The following is an 18,392-nucleotide window of genomic DNA, read 5'->3' as shown; positions in this document are numbered from 1 at the left end:
CAAGTGGAAAAGAATGAAAAACATGTACTTTCCAAGTCACAGCTATATTTAGTTGTGCTTTGCTTGTCTGTTTAATCTGGATCAGTTCAAAACCACATTTCCATATGTTTTAGCATTTAATGGACTATTGAGCACCCAACCTAGCTAGAATTGTCTTGTTTCTGCCGTTTCCTATTTTCTCTTTCTTGTTCTTAGAAGGGTCTTCATTTAATGTTTGTCTTTTCCTAAAAAACTTCTTTTTACAAGATTTTTTTTCTTGGGGGTAAGCTTGCAAGTTGATGTTATAACAGCAATTGTTTATTGACATCATAGTTATCAAAGTGTCACCTTGGCGACAAGGCATTTTATGGGCACCAAAGTGATGGTCCACCCTTTGTACATCCCCCCCCCCCCTCCCAAAAAAAAAAAAAAAAGGAAATCCAAAATCCATGCTTTATTCCCTAGGCAATGCAAAGTATGCCATATTGATGCCTTATGGGCTGGGCGGTTGCTTTTCTAACATTTTGTATTTAGATTTTCATTTTTTTGGATTTTTTTAATAATCAAAGTTTATTCCATAACATCACATAATATTGGCTGTATTCTTTGTTACCATGTAATGAGAAGTATGGGTCACTTTAAGGTTAAAGGGTAAAAAATAAAAATAAAAACCTGATCATAAAAGAGATCAAATTGGACTTGATAGAAACCAGATTAGAAGAAGAAAGAAAAAAAAAAGAAACTCTATTCCGTACAGACCATCAAAATCATTTCTAGTTTGACATTACATAGGTGAGTATAATTACTGCATTCATTTTCATATTTATATAAATCATAATCATATGTTATTAGGCTATGTTGTTTTTGTATTATACGAGATGAACTTATGTTTTTTTTATTTTTTATTTTTTATGATAATCTTACATTATCATATGATTCATATCCCTTTAATATATATTTATCTAATAATAGAATTATGTAAGTTATAGTATGCTATTTGTAGCACATAAAATGTCGTTTGAGAAAATACAAAAATGCTTTGTTTGCCAATGCCAGGCCTTGCTGCCACCTAATCACCATGGCGACTCAATTGACAAGCATAGCTTTTCACACTGCTTTATCTCTTTATCCACATTAAAAATACCAGTCCAACTGTATGGTGGCGTTTGGCACAGGACAACCACTTGCTTTCTACGGTTCCTGGCCATCATTCACTCTAGCACACCACAACACCGTGTAGTTGAGTACTCTGTTAGTGGATCGGGGATCCCAGTTTACTGCCTATGCTATCTTGGGTGATGATATTGTCATCAGAGATGCAGAGGTGTCAGCTACGTACCAGTAGCCAAACATCTTTGTCGCCTTGCCTCCTTCATGACTATGATTGACATCCAATTGAGATCCTTGCCTCTTGTAGAAGTTTTACATTCATCACATTTTCTGGCAGGCTTTTCTTGCTTATGATTGACTTTATCATACAGGTAAACTTCATAATGGAGATCCTCTCTCGTCTTGTGAGCAAACAGGTGATTGTGTTTTCTTTTACTGGTATTTCACAAGTGAGACTATGCTGATGCATAGTTGATTACATTGTTGTTGCAGATATGGAAATACCCCAAATTATGGGTAGGATTCTTAAAGTGCACTGCCCTGACAAAGCCTCAATCTTTCAGTGTGCTGCTTCAGGTTCGTTCCAAATGCTACTCCAATTTAAATTTAAGGATATAGATATACATATAATAGAGCTGATTGGAAGGCAAGGATCCATGTAGCCACCTCCATTTAGTTGGGAAAAGGCTTCTTGTTGTTCTTGTTCTTTTCCTTCTTGTGATATACATATACATGCACGTGTAGTGCATTTTATGCCTGTCGTTTACCAGATGTCACTGCTTAGTCATATTGCATTGGTTGCTTGCTGAACTCTTGTTCTCCTTGGCTAGATTTGTATCCCATGGTGACTTTGAACAGTTTGAGATTTTCTTTTCAGAAAGGAATTAATTGAGCCATCATATTATGCTATGTGGAATAACCTGCAAGTTTTTTTTTGGGATGAATGAATAGTATATTAAAAACATCCTGTATGGTGGAGAAACACGAGAGAGAGGGGGGGTGCATTGGTTGCTAGTAAGGCAGGCTAGAATGAGGGGAAGGCCAGGGTATTTAATCCAAAGGGACCCCGAGGAGAAGCCAATTTCTAGGAGAGAGTTGGTGAGAAACTTGAAGGTGCCAGATAGGAAGAACTTGGATTTAAGGAGATTGACATGGAGGCCCCAAGAAGGATTTAAAGAGAAAAAAATGCCCATAATAACAAAGATAGAGGGGAGATTTTCTTTGGAGAGGATCATTAGATCATCCGCAAGGCAAGATGGGTAAGATTAAGGGATTTGCATTTTGGAAGGGGGAAATGTGGTGGAGATCAGTTTTAGATTGAATGATTGTCATTAACACCTCAAAAGACAGGGAAAAGAGGAAAGTGGGGAGAGACATCCTTGCCGAATCCCAACCGTACAGAGGAGAAACCCGCGGACTCCTGCTGGGAAGGAGGGGGAAGTCATGTAGCTGAATATCCAATGGATGAAGGCAGGTGGAAAACCCATGAGAAAGAGAGTATCTCCTTGAGATTTTGATTATGGGATATAGGGGGTTCTTTTCGATATGGGCTGTGATGGGCTAATTTTTCAGGGAAAAAGGTAAAGTTAGGGTTTTGTGGTTAAAGATCGTACATTCTTAAACGAATATTTAGGGTATCAAGGATATTATATAGCCCATCCAATTGGAGGTTGATAAATTTCTTGAGGTGGGAAATTGGGATTCCCCAAGTTTGGTTGGGTTTGGATAGTGAAATTAGAAATTTAGGAGATATGAAAGATCTTGTTTTGGGGTTATTGGTAAATACAAAAATTCAGGAAAATATTTATATCTTGAAATCCTGCAATCAGAATGGTGTCGAACTGGAATCTAATGTCACTAGGGTTGCGGGGATGATGGACCCTAAAGTTTCAGGTTAGATCTAATGGTTAGATTGGCATAGATCTGACCTTGAATTTTGGGTGTCTTAGAACTCTGAAGATTCAAGAAAATTCAAGAAAAATAGAAAAAGAAAAAAGATGTGATAGAAGGGGATTGATGAGGGCTTCCAATAGTATTTAGGAGTTAGGACCTTGAGTAGAGCCTGGCTGAAGTTTGAATGCTGTTGTTGATGGTGGTCGAAGGTTGTCTCCTGCTTCACAAGAGAGGGTGTTTCCAAATTTTGGAGCTACAACCGGCTGGTCAGTAGTGCAAAACTTAACCATTCTGCAGAATCTGTCCCACTAACTGCTAAAGTGCTAGTACCCATTATTTTTTTGGCATTTTTGTTTTGAACACCTAAAGTTGTGAAAAAGATGTCATAATTTCTGTATGTGGTCTTTGTTGTAATAACCATTGGATGTGCTCAAATAGCCCTAAATAATAAATTGCCAGTCCATGTGCTAAAATTCCTATAGAGATGGCCATCCAAGTTTTAACCTTGCTCAATTTGCCCTTCAGAGTTGGGTGGTTGAGGCCAGGGACTGCAAAATATTCTTCGAATCTGCAAGCAACTATATAGGCATGTAGTGTCAGCTTCAGATGAAACTTTGTATTGTTTTAGCATTTTGGTTTTGTACCGCCAAACTCGTTTGTCTGATTTGTACTACTGTGGATGGCTTGTTGGTGTCGCCTTGGTTGTGGATTCTCCCCTATGCCTTCGGTTCTTCTAGAATCCTTGACAACTATGATATGTCATGCTTTGAGCCTTTGACCCATTTCAACATGGCTCAACCAAAACCTATGATCTTGATGGAATATAATGAAATAGAGCCACTTTGAGGTTCCCTACTGCGGTGACGATACTGTAGGGGAGGTCCTGCGGAAAAATAGCTCAACGCCAGGATGATAAAAATGGGTTTGAATAAGATGGCCCTTTTGGGGAGAATAGTGCCCTGATTCATTAGCTTTTATTTTTTTCTTCTTTTCTTTTATTTTTTATTGGATTTTTAATGTGGATAACTGCGGCTTAACATAATGATTTCTCCATATCGCCAACAGCACCTCCCTCCCCCTCCCCAAAGAAAAAGCAAAAACTTCCCCCAACCGAAAAAAAAAACAGCTTATTCAATTATTACTGGAAGGCTTTCAGTGCGTGCTAGTGCATCATGCTCCTTATCATCCTGTTTTTAGAACAAGAAAAACCTGCCAATTCTGTTGATGCTTTTCTGCTAATAAGAAGACAAAATACTGATGTTAGTGAGATTGAGGGATTCACCTGAAATCAGCCCCCACACCAACCTCCTCTCGTAGTTACTTGTTTATTTATTTATTTTTGGTTTGCTCCTCTGACAGTGGCTTTCTATTGTCAGCTGCCTGCAGCACAGCTTGAAAATGCACTGAATAGAACTCCTGCCTTGAGGGCTCCCCTAATTACTCATGCTAATCAACCAAGCGTTCGAACCTCACTACCTAGGTATGCAATGACTTTTTCATCTTGTGTCCCAAGAAATTTTTTTACGTAGGTATGCAAATGACTTTTTCATCTTTAGTCCAAGAAAATTTATCTCCCATCTCTGACTTTGGCTACTGGAATGAATGTGTTCGTGTGTTAGGTCCATATTGGTCGTCCTGGGCTTAGCCCAAGATTCTCAAAATTCTAGCCATACGCAGATGGGTCAGCCGCAGACTACAGACACAAGCAATTCTGGAACTGAAGCAATGGCGGAGAAGAATAAAGATTCATCAACAGTTAGCTGATCTTGGTAAAGAATATTTTCTGTTTGCTACAAAGAAGAATTTGAATCGGTGCTGAAGTGGTCACATGGATGATACATTTCTCCTGCTGTCTTGGTTTTGCTTGCTCCTGCTTATCAAATTGGCAAACACTCAACACCTCAAGGTTTCACAGTTGTGGGAGACATTACGAGTTTGCTGTTATGAGGACTTACATGGGGAATCAAAGACACTACGGGATTGCATTTGTGAAGACTAATAGTGGGTTGACAGAGCCTAGATTCTGCTAGCTTTCAATCTATCAGCAATGTCAAAAAGCCATTTGGTGCCACCAGCAACACGATTAGTCACATGTCAATAGCTTACCCGTCCTGCCCATGATTTAATAACCCAGAAGCAATGCAGAAAATGTAGTAGATTTTCCCTCCCTTAGATGTATAAATTCTAAAAGCTAAATTAGTTATAGGTTTTCTGTTTTATACTAGACAGTAAATTAGTGATAGTTGGCAGCTTCTTGTGTTGTAACTGAGGACAGTGTAATAGGCGGCTGGATAAAATGTCCGGCATATACTAACTGAACTTGTAAAAACTTCCGAAAATTTTTTAAATGACTCCTTTCTTTTCCTACTCTTAGGTGAAGTGTTAAATGACAACACGTAATATTTGGAACGCCACCAAGGGGTTGATCCATGTCCAGGATTATCGCCTCTAGGAAAGAGGTCAAGAGTTCTGCTCTCCTTGTGGTATATTTATAAATAGTACCCCCCAAGATTAATGTAGAAGCTCTCTATTATTCTCCAATCATTTGTGACCTTAATTTATAACACACAGCAACCGCATGAACATCGGGCAAGCACCAGTAATGTTAAAGACCTGAAGGAAAAACTAATATCCACTTTAAACGCTGCAACTTTAGAGCTACCAGGGGAACTGCAATCCCAGGATAAACACCCACGTTATACGAAATTTGCACATCAGATCAACCAAATAACCACTTCTGTAACAGTATTCAAGTACAATGTATCCCCTCCTGTGCCTTCCAACATGTACAACATACAAAACAGCTTCTCATCACCCAATTCATATTGCAGAGTCAAATGCATTTGGAACTAATCCACAATTAGAAATTCGTACTAGATGCAAAATTTGGGAATTTTGTCAAGCATGCCCCAATTTTGTTGTGTAGTGATGTAGAACGCCAGCAAAGCCTTGCTATGTATCATCTGTACTTACAATGTCAAGTCAAACAGGGATTCTATGCTTCCGAAACCATTCAGGCATGTGGAACCTCTCATAGAGAACAGGCCTTACATCCTTCTGCAAAGAAAGGTGCTTAAGGAGTGGCAGAAGCACCTCCAAAAGCTAAACCCATAAAAGACAGTTCAGAAAAGGTACCAAGCAAGTACTCAAACAACTAACCTGCATGGGATTCGAAAAATAGATCTCTTTCGTCTAGACCTATCCTAATACTTCAGGATACCTGTTCATCATAAGGCTGCCCAGCAGAAAATGGGATGCAAGGTATTCCATTCAGTGGCTGTAATAAGAAACTGAATGGGTTGTTGTCAACGATAACAATTCGACAGAGATCCTTCGATAGACAAGACAGATCCTTAACATGCTCTCGATATTCCCTGTTGGTAAAGTTTCATAAGACTCATCAGGCACTGGTAAAGCGATGACTTGCATTTCAAAATTAGAAGATTTGGTGCTTCAGTTGTATCAGTCCATAAGCAAGAAAGTGTGTGCTATCAATCTCATGGTTCTCTTCACAGGGGTAGAAAAATGTAAAGTACAGTACGATATTGGAAATGCATGAAGGAGCCACCATATGGAGCATTTATGAAGGTCAACATGTAAAGGTACAATATTTCAAAGGCCTAATGGGATGTCATGAATTGTATAGGTAAGACTTCAAAGACGAATTGTACCAAGTCCAGAATGGATGACTAGAAATTGCCAAGTGACCACATCTGGAAGCAAGTACATCACAAGCTAATCATCATGGCCAAGTCTAAGTTTCAATTGGGGGTCTTCAGCCCATACCCATGTTTGCAAGATGTTTGATTATGATTTTTCACGTCTAGGGAAAACAAACATGATCAAGCTCAATTATTATTATTTATATATTTTTGTGAAAATCTCAATTAATTCACAAAACATGCTGTTAATCATATATCTGCCAAGTGGATAAGGATTAGTTTATCTGATCAAATTAATCACATAAAAAAGAATCATAAACAGCTTCATATGTATGTATACATATTATATATATTAGCAAGCCACTAATATATATATTTTCCCCCCTTAGTAACATAGTCTCATATTAACGTCAGGTAATACATTTATTTTTTCACTTCAGAACCAAATATAGTCCAGTTGGAAGGCATGGGAGATGGGGGGACCATCCTAGCCAACTAGACTTCTAAATAAATATATTAGCAAGCCACTAAGAACCAGAGAAGTGGAGGAAAAACATGGTGATGCATATGTGCCATGGAAGATATTCAAAGGAGCAGCAAGTCAGCAACTATCTGGTGGATCATGTTTAGAAATTGCAAATTATTTCATTACATGTTGAGAACAAAAATGAACTCTTGTCTGCATGTTGGCGCCAGAGAGAAGTAACTGAAGTACTGAACACATTTCCTTGGACAACTGAAAGAAGCTATGAAAGTAGACGACCTTCAGATTGTTAATATCTGGAAATCCATACTATAGGAGTACCCAGACAGGAATTTGGAAAAGAGCATTTCGAGTAAATATGTTGATAAAACTAAGAATGTAAAGCGCCATTCTTAGATTCAGGAAACTGTGCTAGAGATGCTGCTTACAATTATGGGGAGTAAAATTTTAAGATAAAAATACAAAAATATTAACCTCTACGACTTCCCAGCACAAGAAGGGGCTTCATCTCTGATGGACCGTAAATATTGTTGTATTTTTGGCAACAGGAGGATGAAAACAGAAAACCCAGGAGTCCCAATCATATGTTTTGAAGAATCTTCATGATTAAATGTAAGAGGAAGAAACATGCCCAGCTGAAATTGGTAATCCAGGAGGATTCCTAATACCATGTTGTGAAGAATCATCGTGACAGATGTAAAGAGGAAGAAAATTGCCTGGCTAGAATTGGTTAACCTTGAGGGAGGGTACCAACTCTTATTCACAGGATAGTACTCCTACTTGTGCCAAAGCATAATTAAACCAAAATTTGCAATTCAGTTACTATGGATGGGAGGCAAGTGCTTTGACTTTTGAGAAGCCTCAAATCAAATCTGGGATCAACTCTGTATGCAAACGAGGTTTCAACAACTATCCCAAAAAAAAAGATGAGGTTTCAACCAAATTTTCAGCATTCAGATGAAATTACAGTCTCAGCTTGATATCTCCATGTTGTTTTGGAGATAAAATACCAAGAAATGTTCCAGAATCAAAGTTCTAACTAGATTTGGCCAAAATCCATAGAGAACACAAATAGAGAGAATAATTTTTTGCTGCATTTATTGTCCTTTAGGGAAACACCATACCCACTCGCACTTTAAACTAATGATGTTGAATTAAATTAAGAATTATATGCATACTAAGAAGCACATATATCAGATGAAGATAAAAGAATATGCAGAAGGAAACTGTATCCAATTGAAGTTTTTGAAGAGTAGGTAATTAATATCAGCATTCAGACTATGGAATTCCTCCAACACATACTATCTATAAAAGTAACTTCAAAGTCTTGAATCCCACCCTACCCTTGGTAAATAACATCAACCCAAAAAAAAATAATATTGAACTGCAGCAGAACTTACGTGCTAATTGTTGCAGGCCGATAAAGTCGTTGGCTAAATCGCTTTTCAACATCTATATTATCAACAAGAGGTCTAGCATAACCTGTATAGTTCCAGAAGAGAACATTAAAAGAACTTAAGGACAACCTATGTGAAGAAGATGATGAAGAAAGCACGACCTTCAACCCCGGCGGTGAATAGCACCAGGTCTGCAAAATCACTAATCTGCTTCAAAAATTCATGCAGACCAGGACGTTCAAACACAGTTACATGATTGACCTTGGGTTTTCCATCACATTCCTTCAGAAAACATAATATAGTAAGTTTCTCTCACAAGTCAAAGCAGGGAAGCAAAGGAAATATTCTTAGCAGATAGGAAAGGGCCCAGCTAGGAAAGGCAGACCTGTGATGATATACATTCCAAGTCAAAACACTTCAACCCAGCTTCTTTAGCTTGATTATAAACAATGGCAGGCAAACTAGATGTCTCATATGCACATACTAGTGTCTCATCCAAGTCAAGAACCACCTGTTAATCCATATATTAAAACCTATAAGAGGAAACATGGTTTGTAGATTTATAATAATAATCAGGCTCCAACTTATGCTGCTAGCTATCTTGTGTTTCATGGAAGGACCAAGTATATTGAAGTCGATTGTCACTTTGTTAGGAAGGTGATTATCCAAGTCTAGTTACAACTCCATTTGTCAACATTGGCAATCAGCAAGTTGATATGTGAACTAAGGCATTGGTTCAATGTACGATTAGCACCGGTTTAGTGCAATTGGTACAAGTATATGAAGTACCAGCTTCCAACACTAACCAGTAAGCATGTGACAGACATGGGTGTAAGGACCAAGTGCCTGAAGCCGGAGAATTGACAAGTGCGCTTATAAACAAACAAGTTGGTCAATTTTTCAAGGCCATTGATTCAACCACCACCCCTCTTAGTGAAGGTTGTTATTCAACAGGTGAATCTTTCACTAAAACATGAGATCATACAACTAATAAGACCAAAACCTATCAAACCAAATAACAACCTTTAATACTGAGAAAACTGCACCAAAAACAAATTTACCGTAATACCGTATAATACTATGGACAGAAAGTCAGATCGTCCAACAGGCAACTACCAGGCCATAGTGGTCTGATGTCTGGTCTAGTTTTAAAAGCACCCACATAATCCAGGTACCATTGGATGGCTTAGTATAAAATGATCATTTGACTCGAACTGAAAGGAACTAAAGCCTACATTCCTAATACAGAAGTATTTGAGGCAGAACAACTGAATTATCAGAAAGAAACATATATCTGCTTCTGATATATTTAGAAAAAATATTTCCACCCAACAAATCTACAATTTAACTATTGCTAACATCAACGGCAAGTTCAGGTACTTACACCAACACCTTTGACAACTGAAACCCAAAATATATCAGCGAAGCAAGTAGTAACCTTGTCCACAATGTTTATTCCTTCCAAGTGTACTGGGGTTCTTTGTGGCCCATATTTCCCTTCCATTAACCTGACATTAAATCTACTTGCTTCTCATCCTTGATATAGGGTGACCTCAATATTTTCAATAATTCATAATGCCACCAACAGCTGAATGAGTATATATTTTTTTTGGATGAATAAATAATTATATTAAAAGAAACAAGAGAACAAAATCTTCAAGCAAAAGACCGAAACGAAGAACTAAGACCCCAAGAGACAACAATAAGCCTGTTCCTTGGGGTATCATCAACAGCGGGGGTGGGGAATAGCTAACAATCTAGATGATACATCAAAATAGATGGCATTCCAAATCCTATCTATAGAGCGGGATTTGTAAGTCCATCTCCGAAGGTTGCACTCCCACTAAAGGTAGTGAATGGATGCTAGTATACTAGTTTACCAATCCGATTGCAAATGGAGGTGCCTGAAAAGTTTCTCAAAATCCAAAACCAATCACGGGTAAAACCAAAAGAATGTCTCAAACGGGGCCAAATGGAAACCAACGCTTTTCTCTAGATAGATCTGGAGAAAGGGCAAGAAAAGAAAAGGTGCTCAAGGTCCTTCGAACCACTCCAATAGAGGATGCAATTGGGGTTTGCGGGGATATGAAAGCTAATAAGGAAGGATTGGGTAGGGAGAGCATGGTTAAGGGCCCTCCAAAGGGTAAGGGAATGATGAGCGATGAAGCCTTTGAACCAAACCAATAGGGGCCAAGGGGGCTTAGGGTTGTGGGCTCTGAGGATATTCCAGGCTAAGGTTGTGGTGAAGGTTTTAGTGGGGGAGGGAAGCCAAATGGGGAGGTCACTAGAGGGGCCAGATTTTCCTAAACTTGTGTAGAATGGGGAGGGGGGCGGGATTCCAGGACCCGTTTGTGATGAAAACAGACAAGGGGGTGGATTTAGGGATGCGGGAGTCATAGACAACACGAGGGCCAAAGTGGTTAAAGAGAATGCCCATAGGATGCCACGAGTCAAGCCAAAAGGAAGTGGAAGAGCCGGAGGAGATAGAGGTAGAAATTGCCGAGATGGCGGGGGGCGCAGTAAGAGAATTTTCCTCCAAACCCTTGAGGGGTTGGAGGACATGGGGGCAGTCCAAAGGGAGTCAGATGGGAGAAGATAAGAATAAACTCATTTCACCCAAATGGAATCATGTTTGGAGGCAATTTTCCATATGAATTTGAGGAGGCAAGCGAGATTAACATCTATGATCCGACGGATACCCATGCCTCCTTTAGAGGTAGGGTGCAGATGGTTGACCAACTGATTGGATGGATGAAACGCGAGGTTTCCTGCCCTTTCCAAAGGAAGGCACAAAACATGGATTCCATGGCATGGATGGTTGATTTGGGAATGAAGAAGCTTCTGCACCAATAGAGATAGGGAGATAGAGTATATTTATTAGAAAGAAGAGGGCAAAAAGAGATCCATAGAGTATATTTATTAGAAAGAAGAGGGCAAAAATAGATCCAAGTAACAAGCTTCAGATTCATTATCAATAATCAGAGACAGGTCCTCCCATAGGTCAAATACCCGACATTTTGCTGCCCCATATGAGCAATTTTTAAGTGTGAATAATTTAATAACTTATTCCCTAACACATACCAAGGGGAAGGAGGAAGAAAAGAAGACGAAGGGAGACTGCTCGGAGACCTCCCTATATTGGATCGCGATCCAGCTTAAAACATTATGAATATCAACTTAACAATAATTAAGTTAAAATTGAGGTTTGCTCTTTATAGGGCGACCCGGTTTTCATTCACCAGCAGTCCTAAGGTTGAAGTTTGGTTCTCATTGTTTACCTTTTTGTTTGACTAAAGGGCTCCCAGCCTCACCCCATTTTCTCTCTCTCTCTCTCTCTCTCTCTCTTTCTTTGGGCTTTCACCCCACTAAAAAAGGAAAGCATTCAGGAAACGGAAAGTCGTTCTTGTTCTCATAGAACAATTGTGAAGTTGTATCTAGGAACAATTTGATCCTAGGAAGCATTTTGGACAACCTTTTTCCTCTTTGGGTTTAATATGCTTATTTATTCATCCCACTAAAAAAAGGTCACATTTCAGGAAACGAAAAGACTTTTTGTTCCCATGGAATAATTTTGAAGTCGTATCTAGGAACAATTTGATCCTTGCATGACTCCTGAACGATCAATCATTCTATGAGATCCTCAGTCAGAAACAACAGGATACGCTCAGACTAAATATATTTGTTTCTTCCCCCTCCTCCTTTTAAGTTGAAAAAACAAACAAAGAAGCAGAAAGAACTTAACTTGTAGAAACTAGAAATCGTAACAAGGAGGAAACAAAATCAATAACCATGGATGAGTTCAGATCGAAGCAAAGGAAACCAGTCAAGAAAATTCAAAATTGCAAGAAAAACGAGCGTACCGTTAGCTTCTCCATCGGATCCTCAACAACGGGATCGTCGTTGCAGCAAACTTGGGAAGCCGTGGAAGGTGAGTCTTGGAGGGGAAGTTCGACGACCGACAAAGGCCTGAAGGAGGGAGATGAAGACGAAGAAGCGAGTAAAGAGTGACGAAAGCCCACATAAGAGAGAAGCTGAGCCAAGGAAGGTGTTCCTTTGATAATTCGAACGAAAATATGGAAGAAAAACGCCACCCAGTCCAACACTGTCTTCCATACTTGCTTCGGCAACGGAACATACACTTCAGCCTCCGTCACCTCGGCCATGGCCACTCACACACAGATAAGACTACAGAAGAAAATGCTTGAGAAATGGATAAGAAATATCTCCATGGACAGAAATCGAGGCTTCGTCTCTAATTTTCCTAAATCATCAAATCCAAGAAGCTCTCTATTTTCTTCCGCTGCTATTGGCTACTGGTTTTCTCGCGTTCCCGCAAATGTTTTTTTTTTTTTGTTTTTGATTGGCTCGCCAGTGCCGGTGGCAAACGACTTCGGGTGGCGGCAGTTGCTGGAGCACACTGAGCTTGCCTTACTATTGATGCTGGATTTGGTTTACTCCATTAATAAATTTTCTATTTTTTGGGGTAATTGGTACTCCATAAATAAAAGTCAGTTTGTTTTTGATAGAGCAGATTTCTTCATAATTCCTTTTCTAATGAATTGTGCTTAACCAATCTGTGAGGTAAAGATAATGGAGAAAGCTTCCTACATCAACACGCATGGCACAACCCTACAAGGTCCATTATACTTCTGTGTTGTTATTCTAAATTATTCTCTTGGTCAGAGTTGGGAAGACTGGGTGGAGGATTTTGATTTTTTTTTTCTCCCATTTCTTCATCATACATTTAGAAAAGAATAGTTAAAACAGACCATAAATGATGAAACGTAAATTTTCTTCCTAAATGTACGATGAAAAAGGTGCTCCTAAGAAAAAGAGTGGAATACTTTTATAGATCTCTTACCTATTTAATACTTTTTGTTTTTTCTTTTAAAGTAAATCCCATGTAAATTTTATCACACTTTACATGTTTGGAACTTTTTTTTAAGAGTCGTCTACATGTTTGGATTATTCCAGGAACTTCTTTCTAGGCAAAAAAGAAACATTTCTACTTTAACTTTTCCAATAACATATTTCTTGGCCAATGGTGGATTAGTAGAGCGGTTAAAAATCCGGTTTCGCATGGAGAGGTCCTGGGTTCGCACCCATCCGGCAGCACCTACCCTATATATATACTCTTTGGATTCAAAAAAATAATAATAATAACATATTCCTTGACACCATTTTTACATTTTTTTGGGTTCTTCTAGAAGAAACATAAGATTATAAGGTCATAAATATTAAACTTATTTGACTGGTGAGATATATAACATTCTTGTAAAAGTTAGAGAAGTGATGGAAAACACTATTATGCATCTTCTAATATAAACATATACATGAGTTGAATTATTTGAAAAACCTTTTAATCTTTAGGTTCTTGAACAACCTTGATCATATAGAATGATGGATTGGCATAAGGTTCACACATTCAAGATAAAATAATTCCTATTTGTGAATAACATGCATTTCAAAGACAACTCCAAAGAATATATTCAAGAGATGTTTCAAAAACATGTGTTCCCTTTAAAGCTTGTTCCTTAACTATTTAAATGAGTCTTTTCATAGTGATATGGTCGAGCCGTTTAAAAATAATGTAGAAGGATAAAATAGAAACTTATCTCCCTTCACATTCTAGATGAAGTTCTTGGGGGAACCGGGAGTCGTGACCAGTTGTAGAGCCCAGGTAAAACTCAGTCACTACTTGTCCCAAGAAGCCCTAAATTTGACAATCAGCATGTGCTCAAGAAAATCAATCACACGGTCAAGGTAACCATCTAGAATCTATATAAGTCTAATACAACACCATGATCAAGTATGCACATTTCTGTATTTCACTTAACATTGAGAGCTCTGCAACTACTGTTTTATTGTTAATACTGTGTGCATTCATTGACTTGATTGTTGGAGGAGTTCATCGACCAACCTAGTCAAGCACATGTTTTGTAGGTTAGATCACTTACACGACGAAACAGGTTTTTAGAACAACACATAGCATGTATATTAGATATTTAGGACTTTATCAAATAATACAAACCTTATATTTAGGACTTCATCAAATAATATAAAATTCTCTGTTTCATTAATTTATAAAAATAAATAAATAAATAAATAAAAAAGAAGAAGAAGAAGAAGAAAGAAAGAAAGAAGAAGGAAAGAAAGAAAGAAAGAAAGAAAGAAAGAAAGAAAGAAAGAAAGAAAGAAAGAAGGCTCGACCAAAGTTTTATGGTAAAGACTCTCACTTTTTGTTGTATTCTACTTCCCCTACAGTGCTCTCTTCATTTTTATGCTTTCGGGAATAAAAGCCTAATTAGAGACATGAATTGGGAGAGAGATGTGACTACATCTGCATATATGAGTATGACATCATTATTTTGGCCATTTTCGTAATACATGCATTTTTTCCCAATGATTTTGGTAAAGTTAGCATTCATCCGTTCAAGGTTTAAAATATTGATGTCAAATATCTTAAAAGACTAGCATTATATCGTATTGGTCAGGTGATTTTAAAAGACTAGTATTATATCATATTGGATGATATATTTTGGTGCAATATAATATATGCCCTTTAAGGAAAAGAAGAAAAAAATGCGCATCAATAAGTTTTTTGTTTCAGAGCTTAGCGATATGAAATGGATATTGCCGATAACTTCAAAATATCGCAAAAAGTTATGAATGAATGTTTTAAATATCGCAATATATTGTTTCTCATGCGTTCCGTCTATGGGTGACAAATCACATATGTGGTTAGAGAGTGAAAGAAGATCACGAAGGAGGGTTTTTGGGGACACACTTTTTCAGGGATAAATTGTCGGGAATCTCAAAATCTGGCAGTTTGGATATTTAGATTGTTGGAGTCTACACCCTCTTATCTCTCTCCCACTCTCTACACGGTCTTCTCTCTCGCTCTGTGTCTCTTTGTCTTCTGTCTCTCACTTGTTGTGCCTCTCTCGCTCTTTCTGATTCTCAAACTACACGCTCACACTTGCAAAATCAACTCTGGCGAACCCCATTACATGTCGGTGAAAGTTTGGGGTTTCGGTGGTTTCGCTAGCCACCGACACCCCTTGTGTTGGCAAAATTTTGTGCCTTACTTATATCCAACATGGATACCTATGGGTTCATACAACATCGTATCATGGGTATTTGTTCTAAATTGGACTCAATTGCTCTTCAATTTTGGAATGGAAGCTCTTCTGGGACTAACAGAGTTTCCACAATTAAGAAACCACTCTTTTCGAGCCTACTTGGTTTTTTTTTTTTGGGTGGTTGGGGGCCGGGGGCTGGCTTTAGGGATGCCAGAATCCGCTATGTGGCTCTACTTCATAGACTTGCTTGGAGACTTATCTCATAACCTTCTTCCATTTGGGCTAATGTTTTGAAAGGTAGGTACTTTCCTTCTGAATCTCCCTTTGATCCCAAAGTTTGGTGTAAAAGAGGGTCTAGAGTGTGGGCAGGCATTGCTAGAACTCTCCCATCTCTTAAAAAGATTGTTCTTAAATCAATTGGCAATGGTAATTTACTTTTTTTTGGCATGACCATGGATTCCCTCCATATCCAATCTAACCATTCCTCCTCTCTTCAGACCTAATTCTGTCAACCTTGTGAAAGATGTGCTAGGCCCCAATGGGTGGGATCTCTCCTTGTTCTCTAGTGTCCTCCCTGTTCTTTTCATTTCTGAAATTTCTAAAATTAATGGCAATGAAAGGGATGATTATTGGACTTGTTCTTTTGTTATAAAGAATAAATTTTCTTCCATCAGCGGTGTTGGGGGAGGGAATCAATATAAATTCCTTCAAATTTTGGAAACTTTTCAATGTATGAAAATTTCACCCTAGATACAAAACCTTTTTGTGGAGAACTTTTAATTAAGGGCTGTTGGTTAAAGATAGATGCCAGGAATGGACACTTTCAGATAATATGAGAAATCTTTGTAGATCTAATTCTAAAACTTCATGGCATATCTTTCTCTCTTGTAACTTTTCCAAACACATTTTAGCTGCTGGCCTCTTGGGCTAAGGGCTGAGCATTTGAGAGCTATTAGTCTTGAGGAGTTGGGTATCAAAATCTGATTTATGTTTAGCTGGGACAAAAAAATGGATCCATTGGGTTTTGTCAATTTAGCTATTTCCTTTATTATATATGAAAAAGTAGGAATAAAGTGAAGTTCTCTTCAAAAATAGCTGATCCTGGTACGACCCTTAACACAATCTTATTTTGGATAAAAGAAATGGATGTGTTGCACCAAAGTACCCAATAGAGGATGAAGAAGAAGATGAAACCTTGATTGTGAGGATAATTTTGATAGTTTAAATTGGAAATTTGTTTAGAAAGGAACTTTAATTATTATTGCAAGAAAAAGAACTCAAGAGGATAAAAAATACAAGTGAAAAATAGAAAATGGAAGATGTATGTTTAAGGGAAAATGCACCAATAAAGCATCAAAGCGCATGGAAGCGGTTCTTGAAGGATTGACGAATGGATGATTCTGTTAAGTAATCTATACCCTTGAGATCCCATCCCATCGTTTCAATGTGAACTTTGTTTTTTCGAAAACGGAAGATGTATGTTTAAGGGAAAATGCACCAATAAAGCATCAAAGCATGGAAGCGGTTCTTGAAGGATTGACGAATGGATGATTCTGTTAAGTAATCTATACCCTTGAGATCCCATCCCATCGTTTCAATGTGAACTTTGTTTATTCGAAAACGAAGTTCACATATAAAATTGCCCTTATGAAGATAAATTCCAACATTTCTTAAAAACTTCTATACATATAGAATTTCTCATATACAAAGTGAGACATACGATGGAAAATTATCGATTTTTTTTTTGGTGCAGGAAAATTATCGAATTATTACATGGAAAGTTGAAACAAAACCTATGTTACAAGCAAATGTATGGTTTTAATAAGTGATTTACTTCAGGGTTACAAGGTCAAAACAAGTTTGCAATTTCTCAAGGAACGCAATTAATTCTCAATATAGTGGATCCAATGTTACGTCTGCCATTTTCTGGCAATTCGAACTCTTTCTGAAGAACTTCCAAACTTCTTACGTCTGCCATTTTCTGTCAACACGAACTCATTCTGAATAATATCATTTTTTTTTTACTAAATTTGTTTGAGCCTGAAACTTGAACCATTGGACGTAATGTGCAATCCCCTACACCAATGGGGGTTGGTCCAAGTGGTAAGCAGCTTGGTCTGCTTAAGCAAGGTTTCGGTATCAAAACCTTGTGGATATCAAAAATCCCGCTGAGAGACTCACTCGCCACAGCCAGGTGTGCGACTTGGGTCGAACACCGGATTAGTCAGGGCAAAGCCCTTGGAAACTGGGGTTGACAACCAAAATTAAATAAAATATATGTGCAATCCCCTACCCCATCAACCAAGCATGTGTGCCATTTGGCCAAAAAATCATGTGTGCCATGAGAAAAAGTGGTGTCAGTTAAATGCCACCATGGACGTGTTATATCTCCACTGCTGTGGCGTTTTTTCTCTTTGCCTCAATGGTGTGTCAATCTTCGCATTTGTGGTGTGTTTTTGCTTGGAGAATGCGTATTTCACATTTTTTGAGCTTACTAGTCCTTATTTCTCAAGTTTTATTGTAACTAACCTATACCTTAACTTGGACAACCCTATCTATTGCATGTATGACAGTTTGATCAAAATTCCTCTCCTTATGTATTTTTTTAGTGTACTTTATTCCTTCAAAGTTGAATGAATGAAAATTTTCTTCTTAACCAACAAAAAAAAAGAAAAAGAAATGACGTAATCAAATGAAGTCTGCCTTAAGAGTTATTAGTCTTTAAGGCTAATACTTCTTTCACTTGACCAAAATATCCTTTTAAGTGAATTCATGTTCATGAAGT

General features: G+C 38.0%; 2 protein-coding genes across 2 annotated transcripts in view; one reads left to right on the top strand and one right to left on the bottom strand.

Moving 5' to 3' along the window:
• Window positions 1–5,360, top strand: part of ESP4 (HEAT repeat-containing protein) — a 52,926-nt gene extending 47,566 nt beyond the window's left edge. The window contains exons 24-27 of the mRNA XM_089169157.1: window positions 1,461–1,505; window positions 1,582–1,665; window positions 4,359–4,462; window positions 4,602–5,360. Of these exons, the coding sequence (XP_089025283.1) occupies window positions 1,461–1,505; window positions 1,582–1,665; window positions 4,359–4,462; window positions 4,602–4,746 (378 nt within the window). The 3' untranslated portion in view covers window positions 4,747–5,360. The remainder of the gene's footprint in view (window positions 1–1,460; window positions 1,506–1,581; window positions 1,666–4,358; window positions 4,463–4,601) is intronic.
• Window positions 5,361–5,660: 300 nt separating this feature from the next.
• LOC149028195 (uncharacterized) lies at window positions 5,661–12,998 on the bottom strand. The gene is made up of 6 exons (XM_089169170.1): window positions 12,386–12,998; window positions 8,911–9,036; window positions 8,687–8,807; window positions 8,529–8,610; window positions 6,203–6,356; window positions 5,661–6,084 (listed from the first exon to the last, which is right to left on the bottom strand). The coding sequence occupies exons 1-6, from the start codon at window positions 12,686–12,688 to the stop codon at window positions 5,965–5,967; spliced, it is 906 nt and encodes a 301-aa protein (XP_089025296.1). The 5' UTR covers window positions 12,689–12,998; the 3' UTR covers window positions 5,661–5,964.
• Window positions 12,999–18,392: the final 5,394 nt, after the last annotated feature.

The sequence above is a fragment of the Hakea prostrata genome, chromosome 1 (genome assembly GCF_041222555.1).
Source record: "Hakea prostrata isolate BN-2017 chromosome 1, UWA_Hpros_2, whole genome shotgun sequence".
In the NCBI taxonomy this organism is placed as follows: Eukaryota; Viridiplantae; Streptophyta; class Magnoliopsida; order Proteales; family Proteaceae; genus Hakea; species Hakea prostrata.
This window is presented reverse-complemented; position numbering and strand designations above follow the sequence as displayed.